General features: G+C 45.2%; 1 protein-coding gene across 1 annotated transcript in view; it reads left to right on the forward strand.

The window, feature by feature from the left end:
- MICU1 (mitochondrial calcium uptake 1) overlaps positions 1–12,532 on the forward strand; it is a 175,389-nt gene extending 162,857 nt beyond the window's left edge. The window contains exons 12-13 of the mRNA XM_005864687.2: positions 7,008–7,097; positions 11,590–12,532. Of these exons, the coding sequence (XP_005864749.1) occupies positions 7,008–7,097; positions 11,590–11,750 (251 nt within the window). The 3' untranslated portion in view covers positions 11,751–12,532. The remainder of the gene's footprint in view (positions 1–7,007; positions 7,098–11,589) is intronic.
- The last annotated feature ends 2,894 nt before the right edge of the window (positions 12,533–15,426 follow it).

Here is a 15,426-nt window from a genome sequence, read left to right on the forward strand (position 1 = left end):
ACATGGTACACTACTGCTAGAAGAACTCAGATTCTATAGGGGACCCAGTGCTTATATTTGAAGGCAGAAATAGGAGGAAATTCACAGTAAGAATATGGGAGAGTACCCCCCAGGACAGCCATAGCCTAAAAGCAGGAGGCAGGAATGTCATAAGGATGTGTGGAGAAGAAGTTTTGGGGGAAAGAGTTCCCATTTTATAAATTCTTTTAAAGTTTGTGGGAGGCATGCCCCAGTGCTTCAGTTCATCATTTCATTTTGTAAAAACATTTATATCTGAAGAGGAGTGACTGCCAGGATTCCATTCATTTATGACAAAGTCAGCCTGGCCGTGTGGATCAGTGGTTGAGTATCGACCCATGAACCAGGAGGTCATAGTCGATTCCTGGTCAGGGCACATGCCTGGGTTGCAGGCTCAATCCCCAGTAAGTGTGAAGGAGGCAGCCGATCAATGCTTCTCTCTCATCATTGATGTTTCTATCTCTCCCTCTCCCTTTCTCTCTCTGAAATCAGTTTTTAAAAAAACATTTTAAAAAAGATTTTATAAAAAAGACAAAGTCATCCATTTTTAAAGTAAAATTACTCATGATGTAGACAAGAAAGCTCAAATTCTGAAAGAAATGTTTGCTTTATGAGGCATTTTCTCTGTAGAGACCTGGTTTATTTCCTCATATTTAAAGTCGCTTAGCAATTTTAAAGATTGATTCTGACTTAACTATATTGCTTTGAATATATTGTTTTAGTAAAATTTTATAAACGACCTCAGGGAGAGAGAGTGAACTGCTTCAGGGATTCGTGATTACCAGTGGGAGAGAGAGGAGGCTGAAGGTGGGATAAACTGTCAAAACATCCACATAAATAGATAAGCAGGGACAAAATCTGCCAACATTACATCCTACAGAGAAAAGGAACAGAAAGGAATTACACCAAGTGGGGAAGTAGAGTGATTTAGTATTTATTGCAACTACTGCTTCTTTGGGGATTTCAAGGTTTATTACTCATCAAAGCTTCTGAAGCTTTCATAAGATACTTATAAATGTGAAGAGTATTTAGCCTTCATATAACTTCAGCAAACTGACTTTAAATATGTCATTTGCTCTCACTTTAGCTGTCAGAGATTCAGACTCTGTTGAAGTTGACAACTATAGACCACAAAGGGAGTAATTTTGTAAAATGGGGGATAAAAAGTACTTTCTCTTCAAGATTGAGGTTAGAATAAACTAAAAATTGGTGAAATAAATAATAATACATCCTGTTGGTAAAATACTATGCAGCTGTTAAAAAGAAACTGTTGCCCTGGCCCATGTAGCTCAGTTGGTTGAGCATCATCCCTTGCACCAAAAGGTCACAGGTTCAATACCTGATCAGGGCACATACCCAGGTTGCAGGTTTGATCACAACCATTGGATGTTTCTCTCTCTCTCTTCCTCTCCCTCTCTCTTCCTCTCTCTTCAGAAAAATCAATAAAATATTTTTTAATGGAACTGTTTATGAACTGGTATGAAATTTCTCAGATATGTTATTAAATGAGTAAAGAAAAGCTGCATGTTTTGGTATACTACCATTTTTGTGAGAAGAAATGAAGAATAAATATTTCATTTTATATCCATAAACTATTTCTGGGGAAACTGGAGATACTGGTTGCCTCTGGATGACGAGGTGACAACTAGAGTGTAAGGTGGGGAGGGAGACTTTAACCCTTTTTGTACCACTTGAATTTTAAAACAGGAGAATATATTGATTAATGAAAAATAACTTTTTAAAATAAAAAGAATGAAATTTTAAAGAGTCTAAGAGGGAAAGCAAATTAATATGGGAAATTGGTCTCCAAACAAGACCTGGCTTCATTATGAAGATGTCCTTGCAAGGAGACTTGACTAGCCCTCTGTAAAATCTACTCTAACCGTCTCATGTGCCCTCTCTCCACCCCCCATCCTGCCTCCTGCACCTGTTCTAGCTCCAGCCAGGCATCAGCATCCCCTCCTGCTTTCAGTACTTTATTCAAGCTGACTCCCCCATCCCCACCCCATATCACCCACTACCATGCATGCCCACATCTGAAGCAGTCTTTTTAGTCCTTAGGATTCAGATCCCAAATGTACCTCCTACCCAATACAGACTATTCTATTGTAACTCAGATACGTTGTTAATATGTCTGATATTTCTCCTATGTATTTCTCAATCTTAATGGTATGTATGATTTCCCCACTAAATTGGATCTCCGTCTTGATCTTGGTGTCAGCTGGAATCACTGACTACCTAATGGTGCTAAGCAAGTAAAGCCATTGAAGCATCAGCTTGAGGTTCAGAAACCTGACTGCAGGTTTTCTCCCCGGCATGCACAGTGTTTAGGAGCCAGGACCTCCCTCACCTTTAGCAGCCTGAGCACCGAGGGTCAACTTGCCTGTGGCTCGAAAGCACCGTGCAGAACAAGGACGGTTATAATTGTCATTATCAGTGTACTGTATTCCTCCTGGCTTCTTAAATCGCCAGTTCTCCTAAATGCTATCTTCTGCCCCACGCCCAAATCAGGTGTGTGTTATATTAGCCAAAGTATCCTGGAGGAAGAAGATAAAAAAAGAAAGGACCACCCAGCCAATTTGGCTCAGTGGTTGAGTATTGACCTATGAATCAGAAGGTCACAGTTCGATTTCCAGTCAGGGCACATGCCTGGGTTGCAGGCTGGATCCCTGGTAGGGAGCGTGCAGAAGTCAGCTGGTCGATGATTCTCTCTCTGATGTTTCTATCTCTCTCTCACTTCCTCTCTCTGAAATCAATAAAAATATATGTTAAAAAATAAAGAGAAAGGACAAATACCCTTTAAGTGAAAATCCTTCCCTCTGTCCCCACACCTCCCCCCAAAGCCATCTAGGGATGGGCTGAAGAAACTAAGACATCTGCATCATAAGCCTTCCCAGGGCTGAAGCAGAAATGTCTCCCCTCACGTAACCTTGGCAGTCACAAGCCAGCTTTTGATTCTCTCCACTGCAGGAATAATCACATGGCCACACAGCTAGAGACTGTCAGCCCAACTTGGCATATTACCTCTCCAAACACCTTTGTGCAGGAGGAGGCGGGCAGCTCCTAACTGGGTCATGCTGCCCATAGCTGTGTCTGTGCCTCAGAGGCAGCTGTGGGAAATGCTCCCAGGGCCACCTTTATTTCACATGTTTTTCATTGGGTTGCAGTTTAATAAACCTTTTAAGTTGTCTGTGAAATTGTCAGTAAGTTACAAGGAAATGCTTATGTCTTCCATTGTATAGATCTGTGGTCACACTATAAAGCTGCCTCCTCACAACCCCCCAGCTATTCAACCCTCCTCACTAGCACTGAGGATTTCCCAATTTGGCTTTTCTCTCCTCTGAGCTCTTTCTCTTGTTTAGGGAATAGTATTGTCCATATAAGGGATCAAGTAGACCCAGTGTGTGTAGGGGAAAGGTCATTGGGTTGGAGGTCAGGAGACCTAGATCCTAGACCCAGCTGCTACCAGCTAGCTTTGTGACCCTGGGAAAATCATTTAACCTCTCTGGGTTTCACATTTCCTCTGAGGTCTCTTCCAATTCTAAGATTCTCTGATTCCATGTGGATATGTGGGCTCTTGTCACTTCAGAACTCTCCTTTCTTCTGTTTGGCTACTGTGGTAAATAGTTTTATGTAATACTAGAGGCCCGGTGCACAAAATTTCATGCAGTTGGGGGGGGGGGGGGTCCCTCAGCCCGGCCTGCACCCTCTCGAAGTCCGGGACCCCTCACTCCTTACCACCCGCTGGCAACGGAGGCGGGAGAGGCTCCCGCCACCACCACTGCGCTTGCCAGCCATGAGCCCGGCTTCTGGCTGAGTGGTGCTCCCCCTGTGGAAGTGCACTGACCACCAGGGGGCAGCTCCTGCATTGAGCATCTTCCCCCTGGTGGTCAGTGTGCATCATAGTGACCAGTGTTCCACTGTTCGGACGATTTGCATATTAGGGTTTTATTATACAGGATCGCTTCTAATATTATAGTCACACAAACTCAGTGTGTGTTTCTCTCTACTGTTGAATTGTCCAGCCGTGGAACATGCCAGAGAGTAAACTTGGAACCTGGCACAACTCAGATTCTGTTTGGACTTTTCGGAAGGCCAGATGGTACCACATTTTTGAGTGCCAGTTGAGCCCACTTCTTCCAATTCTCCCCTGTCCCAATCTAGTAGAAATGACCCAGTCTTATGTCCATCTATTATTCAGGCAGCTGGGCCAAATTTGTACAAAAGGAGTACATAGTCCTTGGAAACCTAAGCTTTCTCCAGGGTGATTTCATGCTCCATGTAGACATCTTTCAGATTAGAAACTGGAATTTCAGCCATCAATCAAACTCCACTACCAACAGCTGGTCTGCATGGGGAAGTCGGCATCTGCAGGGGAAGGAGAGGAGTTCTGCTTACTGTGATTTAATTACGACTTAGTGATTTGTTCAGGGATGTGGAAGCAAATATGAATGAGCCAACTCTCAGGACCAGCTGTCGAGTGCTTGGCTCCTAATCTGCTGTCATCCCACTTGCCCCGAGCACTCCCGGCTTGACAGCTCACCAGCTAGTTAAATGTTTGTTTCCTCCTCTGCTCTGATTCATATCCTGGGGGCCTATGGAAGGGCACCCCCACCAGGTTATTTGCTGACTGGTAACTTCCCGGTGGTTGGAGTTGGATTCCCCCTGTAGCACAGTGGTGTCGGAGCCCTTCATATGACATGGAGGATAGTCTGTAGCTGTACTGTCACAGGATGGCATTTGCGATGAGGCATTCCTGCTGGTGGCCTCCAGAGGTCCCTCTTCCACAGCCACTTAATACTTTCACGAGTTTTCACTAACAGTTCTCAGGAGCTCGCACTGACATCCTTAGATACTGTTTTAGTTCATGGTTTTTTAGAGGAAAGGGCCCATCTTCATGGGGAGAAGGATAGGCACCCGGAATATCAAGAGGAATTGGCAGTAGGCACTCTGCCCTGAGAGAATGGAGGAACTGGGGAGGAGAAAAAGAGGATACTTACCAGTTACGACAGAGTGTGAGATTGATGTGAAATGCAGAAAAAAGGGCTGGTTAACAAAAAGCATTCGTGTTTATGTAACACACCGATACAGAAGTCTTGATCTATTTCTCAGAACATATTTCTGTAGCCACGGGGGCGATCACAGTTTGAGAGCATCCAGTGTTTTCACTGAGCAGTCTTCTGAGGTGAACTGAGTTTCCTTAGTATAGTTTCCAACTGAGAAGTGTAATAACCAGCTGTTACCATTTTAGTTCTCCATCTAGTTACTATTCCCATTGTCAATTGGCCCATGATTTCTGTTCCTTCCCTGAGCAATTTAGTTACGAGGAATCCGTTCTTCCTGGGCCAGCGGAGAAAATCAAGTGTCTACCAGGGGTCCTCAAACTACGGCCCGCGGGCCACATGCAAATACAAATATTGTATTTGTTCCCGTTTTGTTTTTTTACTTCAAAATAAGATATGTGCTGTGTGCATAGGAATTTGTTCATAGTTTTTTTTAAACTATAGTCCGGCCCTCCAACGGTCTGAGGGACAGTGAACTGGCCCCCTGTTTAAAAAGTTTGAGGACCCCTGGCTCTAGACCCAGGAGACTAAGTTTCTAAACCCTGGAACTTGGGCAGGTGTGAGATGCCCAGCTCCCCTTTCAGTAGTTAACCACAGCTCATGAGCATCCACCGCAATAGTATTTTTTGCTTAAATCTTTTCTTTCCAAGGGACACTGATTCCTCCACCCTAACTCTCATCTGAGAGAGGGCAGTGTGAATAGTAACCCAAAGCTGCAGGAAGAGGAAGCTGGCTCTCCCCACCCTCCTGAGCAGCCGAGTGCCCCTCAAGCCACAGGCTTTGAACACTGAAGTGTAGCCTAGCTTGTGGCTAATATTACCTTTCCTCTACCCTTTGCCACCGAAATCCTCAGCTATTTCTGTATAGCTCCACCCCACCCTATCCTCAGATTCCAGAAAACACCGGTAAACTTTTTTTGCATACTAAACCACCTCAGCAGTTATCTTGTGACATTCCCTCATTTGAATGAGAAAATGAAATCTAAAAAGGTCATGCTACTCCATGGGGTTCACACAGAATGGTGGTGGTAGAGTCAGGACTGGAGCTCAGGCCTTGTAACTTAAGCCCAGTCTTCCTACTGCATCACCCCGCTCCTCTGCAGTGCTCTGGCATTTGTATCGGCACTGAATATGTGGAGGTGACAGAGGTGAAGTGAAAGACCAAATGTAGGAAAAAAAATGACAAGAAAGAACTAAAGTTACAGGGATTACATAGACAGAGAAGGCACACGACTCTAGTTTAAGTTCACGTTGCTTCTGGGTAAGTATAAACTAATTCTTTCCTTTCCTCCATGCTTTAGCTCACTTAAGAGTGTGCCTAGAAGCAATAGCATCGTTAATGCAGATATAAAATTTATAGATGTAGGTAGATCACGATAAATGGGGTAAAAGGCAGTGGAAACTGCCTAGTCCTTCCTGGCTTATTTCCATGAGAACACACTTCTCACATGATTGCTAGCGTTTAACAGTAAATGTCAGAAAAAGAGAAATTGGCATGAGAGAAAAGATTCTCCGGAGGTCGGAAAAAGACAAACAAAAAAGGCTACATCCTGAAATAGTGAGACAGGCTGCCCCTTATCCCTAGGGGCTGAGTTAGAAAGGACAAGGCGGCAGGTGGAAAACCTGTACGTAGGAGGAGCCAGGAGCTCATCCATGCAGGTACTTACTATCAGTAACGGAGGAGGCTCCCCTTAGTTACTGAGGGGAGCCTCCTCATTTCCCACCTCCCCTTCCTTTTGCTACCGGGTATTTACTTTTGTTATCATGTTCTTTCCAGTGGGTTATGGATTAAACACTAAATTATCATTTTCTTAACTACAGTTGAAAACACTTTATTATGATTGAGTAGTTTTATCCACCACATTTAGAGAAAGCAAAATGCAAGTCCCTCTGCTATGCTAATTTAGCATCTTCCTTTCTTCTTCAGTGACCATGCAGCAGGTGGCCAGGACAGTGGCTAAAGTGGAGCTCTCAGACCATGTGTGTGATGTGGTATTTGCGCTCTTTGACTGTGATGGTGAGTGGGGCCCTCTGGAGTCAGGCGGGAGGACTCAGCCTACTGCCCTTGGAGGGGACACCGTTTGGAATGGAGCCTTGCAGACAGCTGCACGTAGTAGCCCACACCTCTTTAGCCTACCCCTTCCCCACATCGATGGTTCAGCCCTCAGCATCATGACATTGAGAAATATAACCCCCAGTCCTGATTTGTGTTTTCCAGTTCTTCCTGTAATTCCCATTTGCCTATAATTCTCAATTAATTATGACCACAAGGACCTTAAAAATGGAAACAATTCAACTATAGAAGTGTTTCAAAGTTAAATAAACAACAAACTCAAATATAAAAGCTAAAAAAAATAGAAACAAAAATATTGGACCCAGCTTGCTGCTTAGTAGATTGGGAGCACTCAAGGACCTGAATGTCTAGGAAGATGCTGCTGCATCTCCTCCTCCCAGGGCGCATTTCGGTCATCCACACTCCATCGTGGCACCCAGCTTGCAGCCATCTGGGTGTCTGTGACCACTCTGTAGGAAGCCCTGTGAGAGATCCCGCTTCTGCTCTAGCATTATTTCTCAGCTCTGTTAGCTGACATCATAATGATACTAATATTCACAACGGAGGCTCACACTTTTATCAGTGCTTTCCGTGCTAAGCTGCTCACTTAATCTTCTGACATTGGATTGTTACTAACCACATTTACAGACCCGGAAGCTGAGAGACTCAGATAGGTTAAGTAATTTTCGCAGAATCACAAAGGTAATAGTAGACAACAAAACCAGGGTCCGAATCAGAGCTCAGTGATGCCACCCTCTATGCTGTCTCACCTCCATTGCTTGTCCCACCTCCATTGCTTGTCTCCCAGCCAAGGTTCATTGTTCATCTTCCTTCAGGAAGCAAGGCTACAGGAATTCAAGAACCATCCCAGAAGCACCTGCCTATGTGAAATCTTCTGTTTTGATCCCAGCAAAATGAATTTTTTTTCATTCTTTAACTTGAGTCAATTTATCCACATTACTACATGTTACACTCTATCTCTGTATATGTGGCCTTGCTTCCCTACTAAATTGTGAACTTTTAAGGTTAGTTACAAGTCCTGTTCACCTTTAGAAACCCCACATATACAGGACTTCAGATAGTACTTTACACATAATCTCATTAACTTATTTGTTATTAAGTTGAGCTCAAGTTATTTAAATCTACTACCTGCTATCACAACTGAGGTCTGAGTCAAAGGAAGTCCCAGGGCTAGGACAAGGAAATGGCCCCATCCTCTAGGCTGCCCTGTCCAGTATGATACCACTAGTTACATATGGCTATTTTAATGTAAATTAATTAAAATTGAATACACTCTAAAACTCAGTTCTTTGGTCTCGTTAGCTACATTTTAAGTGCTCAGTAGCCATATGTGGCCAGTGGCTACTGTATTGAATAGCACCGATTTAAAAAAACATTTCCCTCATTGAAGAGAGTTCTAGTGAATACCATTACTGTAGAGAGATTAACTGCCCAACGATTTTTTAAAATATACTTTTATTGATTTCAGAGATAGGAAGAGGGAGAGAGATAGAAACATCAATGATGAGAGAGAATCATCGATTGGTTGCCTCCTGCGTGCCCCCTACTGAGAATCAAGCCCGCAATCCAGGCATGTGCCCTGACTGGAATCGAACCTGGGACCTTTCAGTCTGTAGGCTGACACTCTGTCCTCTGAGCCAAACCAGTTAGGGCTCCAAAGATTTTTTTAATTTATTTTTTGAGAGAGAGAAATGGAGAGAGAAACAGAAACATTGGTTACCTCACACATGTGCCCTCGAGCCCACAATCTGGTATGTGCCCTGACCAGGAATCGAACCCATCAGCTTTTGGTGTACAGGATAATGCTCCAACCAACTGAGCCATAACAGGCCAGGGCTCATCCCCAGGTAGTTTTACTCTAATCACATTCAAGTGGTTTGTTGTTGTTTTTTTAAGAAACATTTACGTTTATAATTTTTATAATTTTTGAAGCCGATATCCTAGAGCTGGTCTGTGAGGTGAATCAGAGAATAAAGGCAACCAGCCTCACAGTTCTCTACTCCTAGGAGGGCCTGGGAAATTACATTTGATTTTCCAGCCTTTTAGAAGCAGGCTCTGCCAATATCTACTTGAGTCACCTTTAGAAAATCATTTAACATCTCTGGGGTTTATTTTCTTAATCTACAGAAAAAGGAAGTATATATTAAATTTAAAAGCCATTATCATTACAAATTGGTAGTTACAAAATAGGCTTGAGGAGGAATTATACAGCATAGGGAATATAGTCAATAATATTGTAATAACTATGTATGGTGCCAGGTGGGTACTAGCATTATAAGGGAATTGCTTTGTAAATTATATAATTGTCTAACCAGTATGCTATACACTTGAAACTAATATAAAATAATATTGATTATCAATATTACTGTATTAGAAAAATAAGGATAAAAAGACATTGTTATTTCTACCAGTGCAAGGTCTTAGGTCAGAATGTCAGAGGACTTGTTCAGCAAAGAATTTAGAGTTGCACTCACAGGTCTCACACACACACACACACACACACACAAACACAGATGACATTCAGTCATACCCCTAGAGCCATCCAGACTAGTCAGCTCCGGCCTTAGGGAAGCAGGAAACAAATCCCACAGTAGTTTGAATGAAATGGCCTCAGATTTTTTCATCTGAAGTTTCATTTTACATACAAAATATTAAGAATCTTGTTTGGACTTTTTGCTCTTTTAATTACATTTAGTAAGCCATATTATTGATTGCTTAGCCCAGCAAGGCTACTTTTAATATTGAAATATACATACATAAAAGTGTAAATATAAGTGTACAGAGTGATGAATTTTTAAAATACATTTTTATTGATGTCAGAAAGGAAAGGAGAGGGAGAGATTAAAAAAACATCAATGATGAAAGAAAATCATTCATCGGCTGCCTCCTGCACACCCCCTACTGGAGATGGAGCCTGAAACCCGGGCATGTGTCCTGACCTGGAATCAAATCATGACCATCTGGTTCATAGATTGATGCTCAACCACTGAGCCATGCTTGCCGGGCAGATTGATGAATTTTTAAAAGCTGAACATGCCTGTGTAACCACCGTTGTCCAGAAACATCACATTACCTGGACCACAGAGGCCCCCTGCTGCTGCCTTCCGGTCACTTCCACTCCCAGGGGCAGCCACTCTCCTGACTTACAGCACCATGGACTAGTTTGCCTGCTTTTGTTTGTTTAATCGTGCTGTGAGGTATCCCCGGGGGTATCTCTGTGGTTGCCCATGCTCTCTTCAGCCAGAAAACAGGCTGTTCCGGTTTTCAGGTACTCTGTACAAAAGTAACCCGTTTAGTTCCTCTGCACTCTCCCCCAGACTGGTCATTAGTGGAGGTCTGTTTGCTGGCTTCCTGTTGCCTCATTATCCCCAGTGAGGCAGTGAGTCCTGGGCCTCTAGTCAAGGAACTGCCTCCTGCTGCTGGAGTGGTCACTGTTCCATGTGACTGAGAGGGGACCTTTGGTGAAAGCAGATGCTCTCCAAGTTCCTTGCAGACCTGAGCATCTGCCCCAGGGGAGGGTGGACGGGAATCCTTGAGAAAATGGGCTCAACCCAAAGCCAGGTAGTGATTTTGGTTTTCACCATGAACAACCCTCATCTCTCACCTGACCGTTGTCACAATCTCCTAAATGACCCCCATACTCCAGCTGTGCCGCTCTCTGGTCCCATCCCCATATATTCAGCCAGAAAAATCTCTCCAAATGGAAATCTAACTGCACTCCACTCCCCTGCTTCCAGTCCTTTCCTGGCGCTCTACCACCCAGAAGATAAAGTGCAAACCCTTTCATGAAAATACAAGATCCTTGGGGACCTGTCTCCTGCCTGCCTCTTTAGTTTACTTGCCATGCCCCCACCCCACCCCTGTGAGTCCAGCAATACCTACCAGTAGCTCCGTCAGCCTGCTGCTCCCTGCTGTGCCTTTGCTAATGCTACTACGACTACTTGGAATGCTTTCCATCTCACTCTCCTGTACTTGGCCAATTCCTGTTAGTCCTTTGGGATTCAACGTAAGAGTCTCCCCCAGGAAAGCTTTGCTGACCTGTAGTTGTACCACCTCCAGCTTGGGTTAGAGAGTCTCCCTCTGTACCCCTAGAGCATCCTTTACCCCATTATGGCATTTACCACACTGTTGAGATCATGTGTTTGTCTCTCCCACAACCTGTATTTCAAGGGACAAAGGTTTGTCTCCTTATTCACAACACCTAGCACAGGACCTGACATAGAATATATTCTCATTTAACTTTGTCACACTAACCTGTCAGAGTTGCATGCAGCCAGAAAGATCAAGAACAAACCAGTTCGTTTCAGGTCAAGAGAATTCAATTTGGCTGTGAGAGAGCACTGGGCTTTACAACTCACATTGTGTGAACAATGGAATTTTCTGTCTTCATTCTGAGGCCTCCTCTTACCCTTGTCATGTTTGCCTCTTACTCTAGGCAACGGGGAGCTGAGCAACAAGGAATTTGTTTCCATCATGAAGCAACGGTTGATGAGAGGCCTGGAGAAGCCCAAAGACATGGGCTTCACCCGCCTGGTGCAGGCGATGTGGAAATGTGCACAGGATACTGCCTGGGACTTCGCTTTGCCCAAACAGTAACCCAAAACAGCAAGAGGGGGCCACCTCCTTACCCCACTACCCTGCCGCTCAAGCAGAGCCTTGGCACAGGCCTTCCTGCTGCTGCTGGAAGTAGTGCTGCCTTCCTTTGGGAATGATCTCAGGATTCAACCCGTTTCCCCTCTCCGTCCTTCCCCTGATTCTAGGCTCTGATTTGGCCCAGTGACTCTCCCCATTGGTTCTCAAAAACATGGAGTAGTTCTAAACACTCAGACGTTTGGCACCTTCAACAGCACTACCCATCCAAGCATAAAGAACGCGTGGACATTCACAGATATCCACCAACCCTGGAAAACACCCAGTTCTCGACTCGTTCTTGCTGTGGATTTATATTAGGAACATTCCTTGCTTTTTCTCCTGCTGGTGCTTTTAAGCTAAAAATTGGGAAAACCTCTGGCAGCAAAAGGAAGTCTGTGATGAAGATAGTGAGGATGCCTGGGCCGCCCTGAGCTGGCAGGCAGCCAGGGCCAGAGAAGGGTCTGTGCCCGTCCCCAGCTTGGCTCTGAGGCCTGCTCCAGGGAGGTGATGTCGCAGTGGGAATGCAGCAAGATGTGGAATCTAAAGCAGCTGCTTGCTGGCTCTCCCTTCTTTTGCTCAGGCTCCGTAAGAAGACTCCACCGCAACCCTGTGTAGTGAGCAGCAGTGACTGAGTTCATGTTCCCTGCAGGTGCCATTCCTCCTCCAGGACTGTGCCTCTGAAGCTGAGGCCTGCTCGGAACCCCTCTGCCCTCCGCACTTCAATAATAAGTTTGCGACAAACCCTCCAAAGGCTGTTGTCTCCTTTATTTTAGGACCCTCTGGGACCCTTTCATTTCACTTCTCCACTGGGTTTGAGATCCTGTGTTCTTTCTACCAGAGTCTGGTTCTTCCAGTTAAAGGCAATTTTAGGCACAAACAAGAGGTGGGGGCATTTGGAGGTTAGTGGTGGTGTTAGTGGTGAAAACGGCACCAGGTATTAGACCTCGGTTCAGCAACCTTGGTACTTGAGTTCTAGCTGAGAAAGAATGCAGAGCCAAGACTCAAACTTTTAAGAGAACATTTATTTAGAAAGTCACAGAGGTAGGAGTGAGCCGTAGAAGAATGGGCTCAGGAAACAAGTTACAGAAGCAAAAGAAGGGCCTTGGAAGTTAGGAGAGAGGCAAGGAAGACACATGGAGTAAGGGGTGGGGAAAGGCTCAGGCTCAGGCGCGCTCCACAGAGAGTCTGCTGTCCTAAAGGTTGTAAGGGTGGGGGTTTTAGGGGAGGTCCCAGGGGGAGATCTCAATAAAATATTCATCAGCTTTTCAGGTGTGTCCTTTCAGGGTCATGGTCTTCACTGATTGGTCAGCATCAGGGCAAGGGTTAATCAATGCAGCTGGTCCTGATGTCAGCCATGGTTGCTGGTCTGGTTTTGCTGCTTTCCTGGGCCTGGAGCTGAAACACAACTGAGGCCTAGATGAATTTGATGCAGGTCAGAACCTCACTGTCTTGAGGGCTTCATGCTTCAGGGCTGTTCTCCAGCCCCCTGTTCATTCCCCCTCTAAGGGGGTCTAACTCACATGACCAGCAATGTGCTAGGGGAGGAAAGGTTCCTGTGGGGGTGAAGTCCTTGTTTTCCCAGTTTTGCCCATTCCACCCTGGTGACCTTCTGTACCTGGCCTATCGTCCTTGCGCTGTTTGTCTAACTGCCTAGCACAGTGGCATTGTTCCAGCACAGTTTGGACAGCTTTTTATCCTGGGCAAGTGTACAGAGTCCTTGATTACTCATACCCCACAATAAGGAACTAAGATGGGGTGGTGGAGTATATGAGAAATCTGGTACGACCAAAGTTTTAAGAACCATAGCAACCAGTGTTTTATATGGACTCAACTCTGCCACCGACTCAGTGTGGCCTTGAGGAAGCAAATAATTTTCCATCTGTTTCCTTCCACTGTGAAATGACAGGGGTGAGCTCGATGGGCTCTGAGGTTTCTTCCAGGTCTAAAAGCCTCTCCTTCCGTTCTCCTACAGAATTCCTGCCGTTTTCAGAACCTCCAGCTAGTGCCTCCTGGCATGACAGTGTTTCGAGTCCAGTGTCACAGAAGCACCACACCAAGGCCTGGAAGTTGGTAGGGAGGGCTTATCAGGCCGAAGAGAGCCTGGGTCTGCGCCTGTGGCTCCACAAGGATAGTCCCAACCCAAGCATTTTCTCAGAGCAATTTAACAACCTCAGCCTAACATCTTTTCTGGGAGCAGATTAATTTCTCTCTCCAAGGAGTTCGCCACTCATCTACTTCATGTCTCCCACTCTTTCCTTTCCTGGGGCATGTATTCCTGGTACCCACATGTAGCCTTTGCCTTGCTCATTGGCCAGGTCTGAGGCATCAGCAAAATGTGAGCTTTTCTTAAAATTGTCCCAGTATCCCAAATCACTCTTTTCCCAGGTCCTTGCTGTTCCAGCCTGGAAGAGAAGTTGAATACACACACTTCCTGGGACATTCATTCCCCTACGTCGGAGGGCCTACGAGAAGAGATCTGCTAATTGGCCTGGTTCACCGAAGCTGAAAGCTGAGCATAGCAGGCGAGGATAAGGATCTCACCTGTAACTTCTTGAAACCCCGGTCGAGGGCACCTATCCCAGGTACAAGGAATTCCAGCTGAACTCCTTGCAGTGCCTGAGGAAACAGAGGAGGTCCGGGTGCTCAAGGAGACAGCGGCCACACGGGCACAAGAGGGTAGATGTGCAGGTGAGAGGTACAAGCTAAGTCACCCAGAAGAGGCCAAGGGTTCCCAGGAAGGCCTTGGGCTAGGTGGCATGAATAGGCTGAGAGGATTTTAGGCAGAATTTGGGGGTAGGCTAGATGCATTTGGAAATACAAAAGGCTGATTTGTGCTTCTCTTTTTATTCAAATTGTTTCTTCCACCTAGACAGAATAGACCTCCCCTCCTCCAAGGCAGCTCAAACTGTCCCTCCTTAAGAAACCGTCTTTCATCCTCTTCCAGACAAGACTGGTAGCCTCTCCTTTGCCTCCCAAGGATCACTTGCCCACCCACAGCAGCACCGCTGCAATTCAATGTCATTCTTGTGAGACGGTCACCACAAGTTCAGACCCAGAGCAGTAACATGATCAAACAAACAGCCTCAAAGCTAATTTAAAAATAACTCTGGGACGATGTTAACGTGATACTAGCAGTGCCTCAGTAAGTTCCTCCCACACACCCACAGCCATTCTCTACTTCTGTTGTTCTCTACTTTTTAAAAAAACAAAAGTAATTTTCTCCAGTTCAAGCCCTTAGGCTTTGGGAACTCAGAGGGGACCCAGGCTACTTCCTTGACCTGGAACTCAGCATCATCCACAAGGACACGCAGGAAGAATATGGAGAATTACTAAGAACATGCATCCTCTTAAAAAATAATTTTAATAGCTTTCAGTGCCCACCTAGTTTTTAACTCTAGTTGGAACATATGCACTTGAACCAAATTAGAATCTAAGACAAAGGAGAAGTCTAGGCAATGGCTGCTTCCACACAGGCAAGAAGGAATAGCAGCCTGGGAGCCAAGATCCAGATCCCCACCAGAGCATCCTCTCCAAGCGGCTCAGAAAAGGGAGGGAGCAGAGACAGTGTTCAGCTTTCAGGCTTCAGTTGCCACCTACTGGCAAGAAGGCTTAGTGCAGGGACTCACATCTTGAGTGCAGC

Source organism: Myotis brandtii, unplaced genomic scaffold, assembly GCF_000412655.1.
Source record: "Myotis brandtii unplaced genomic scaffold, ASM41265v1 scaffold190, whole genome shotgun sequence".
In the NCBI taxonomy this organism is placed as follows: Eukaryota; Metazoa; Chordata; class Mammalia; order Chiroptera; family Vespertilionidae; genus Myotis; species Myotis brandtii.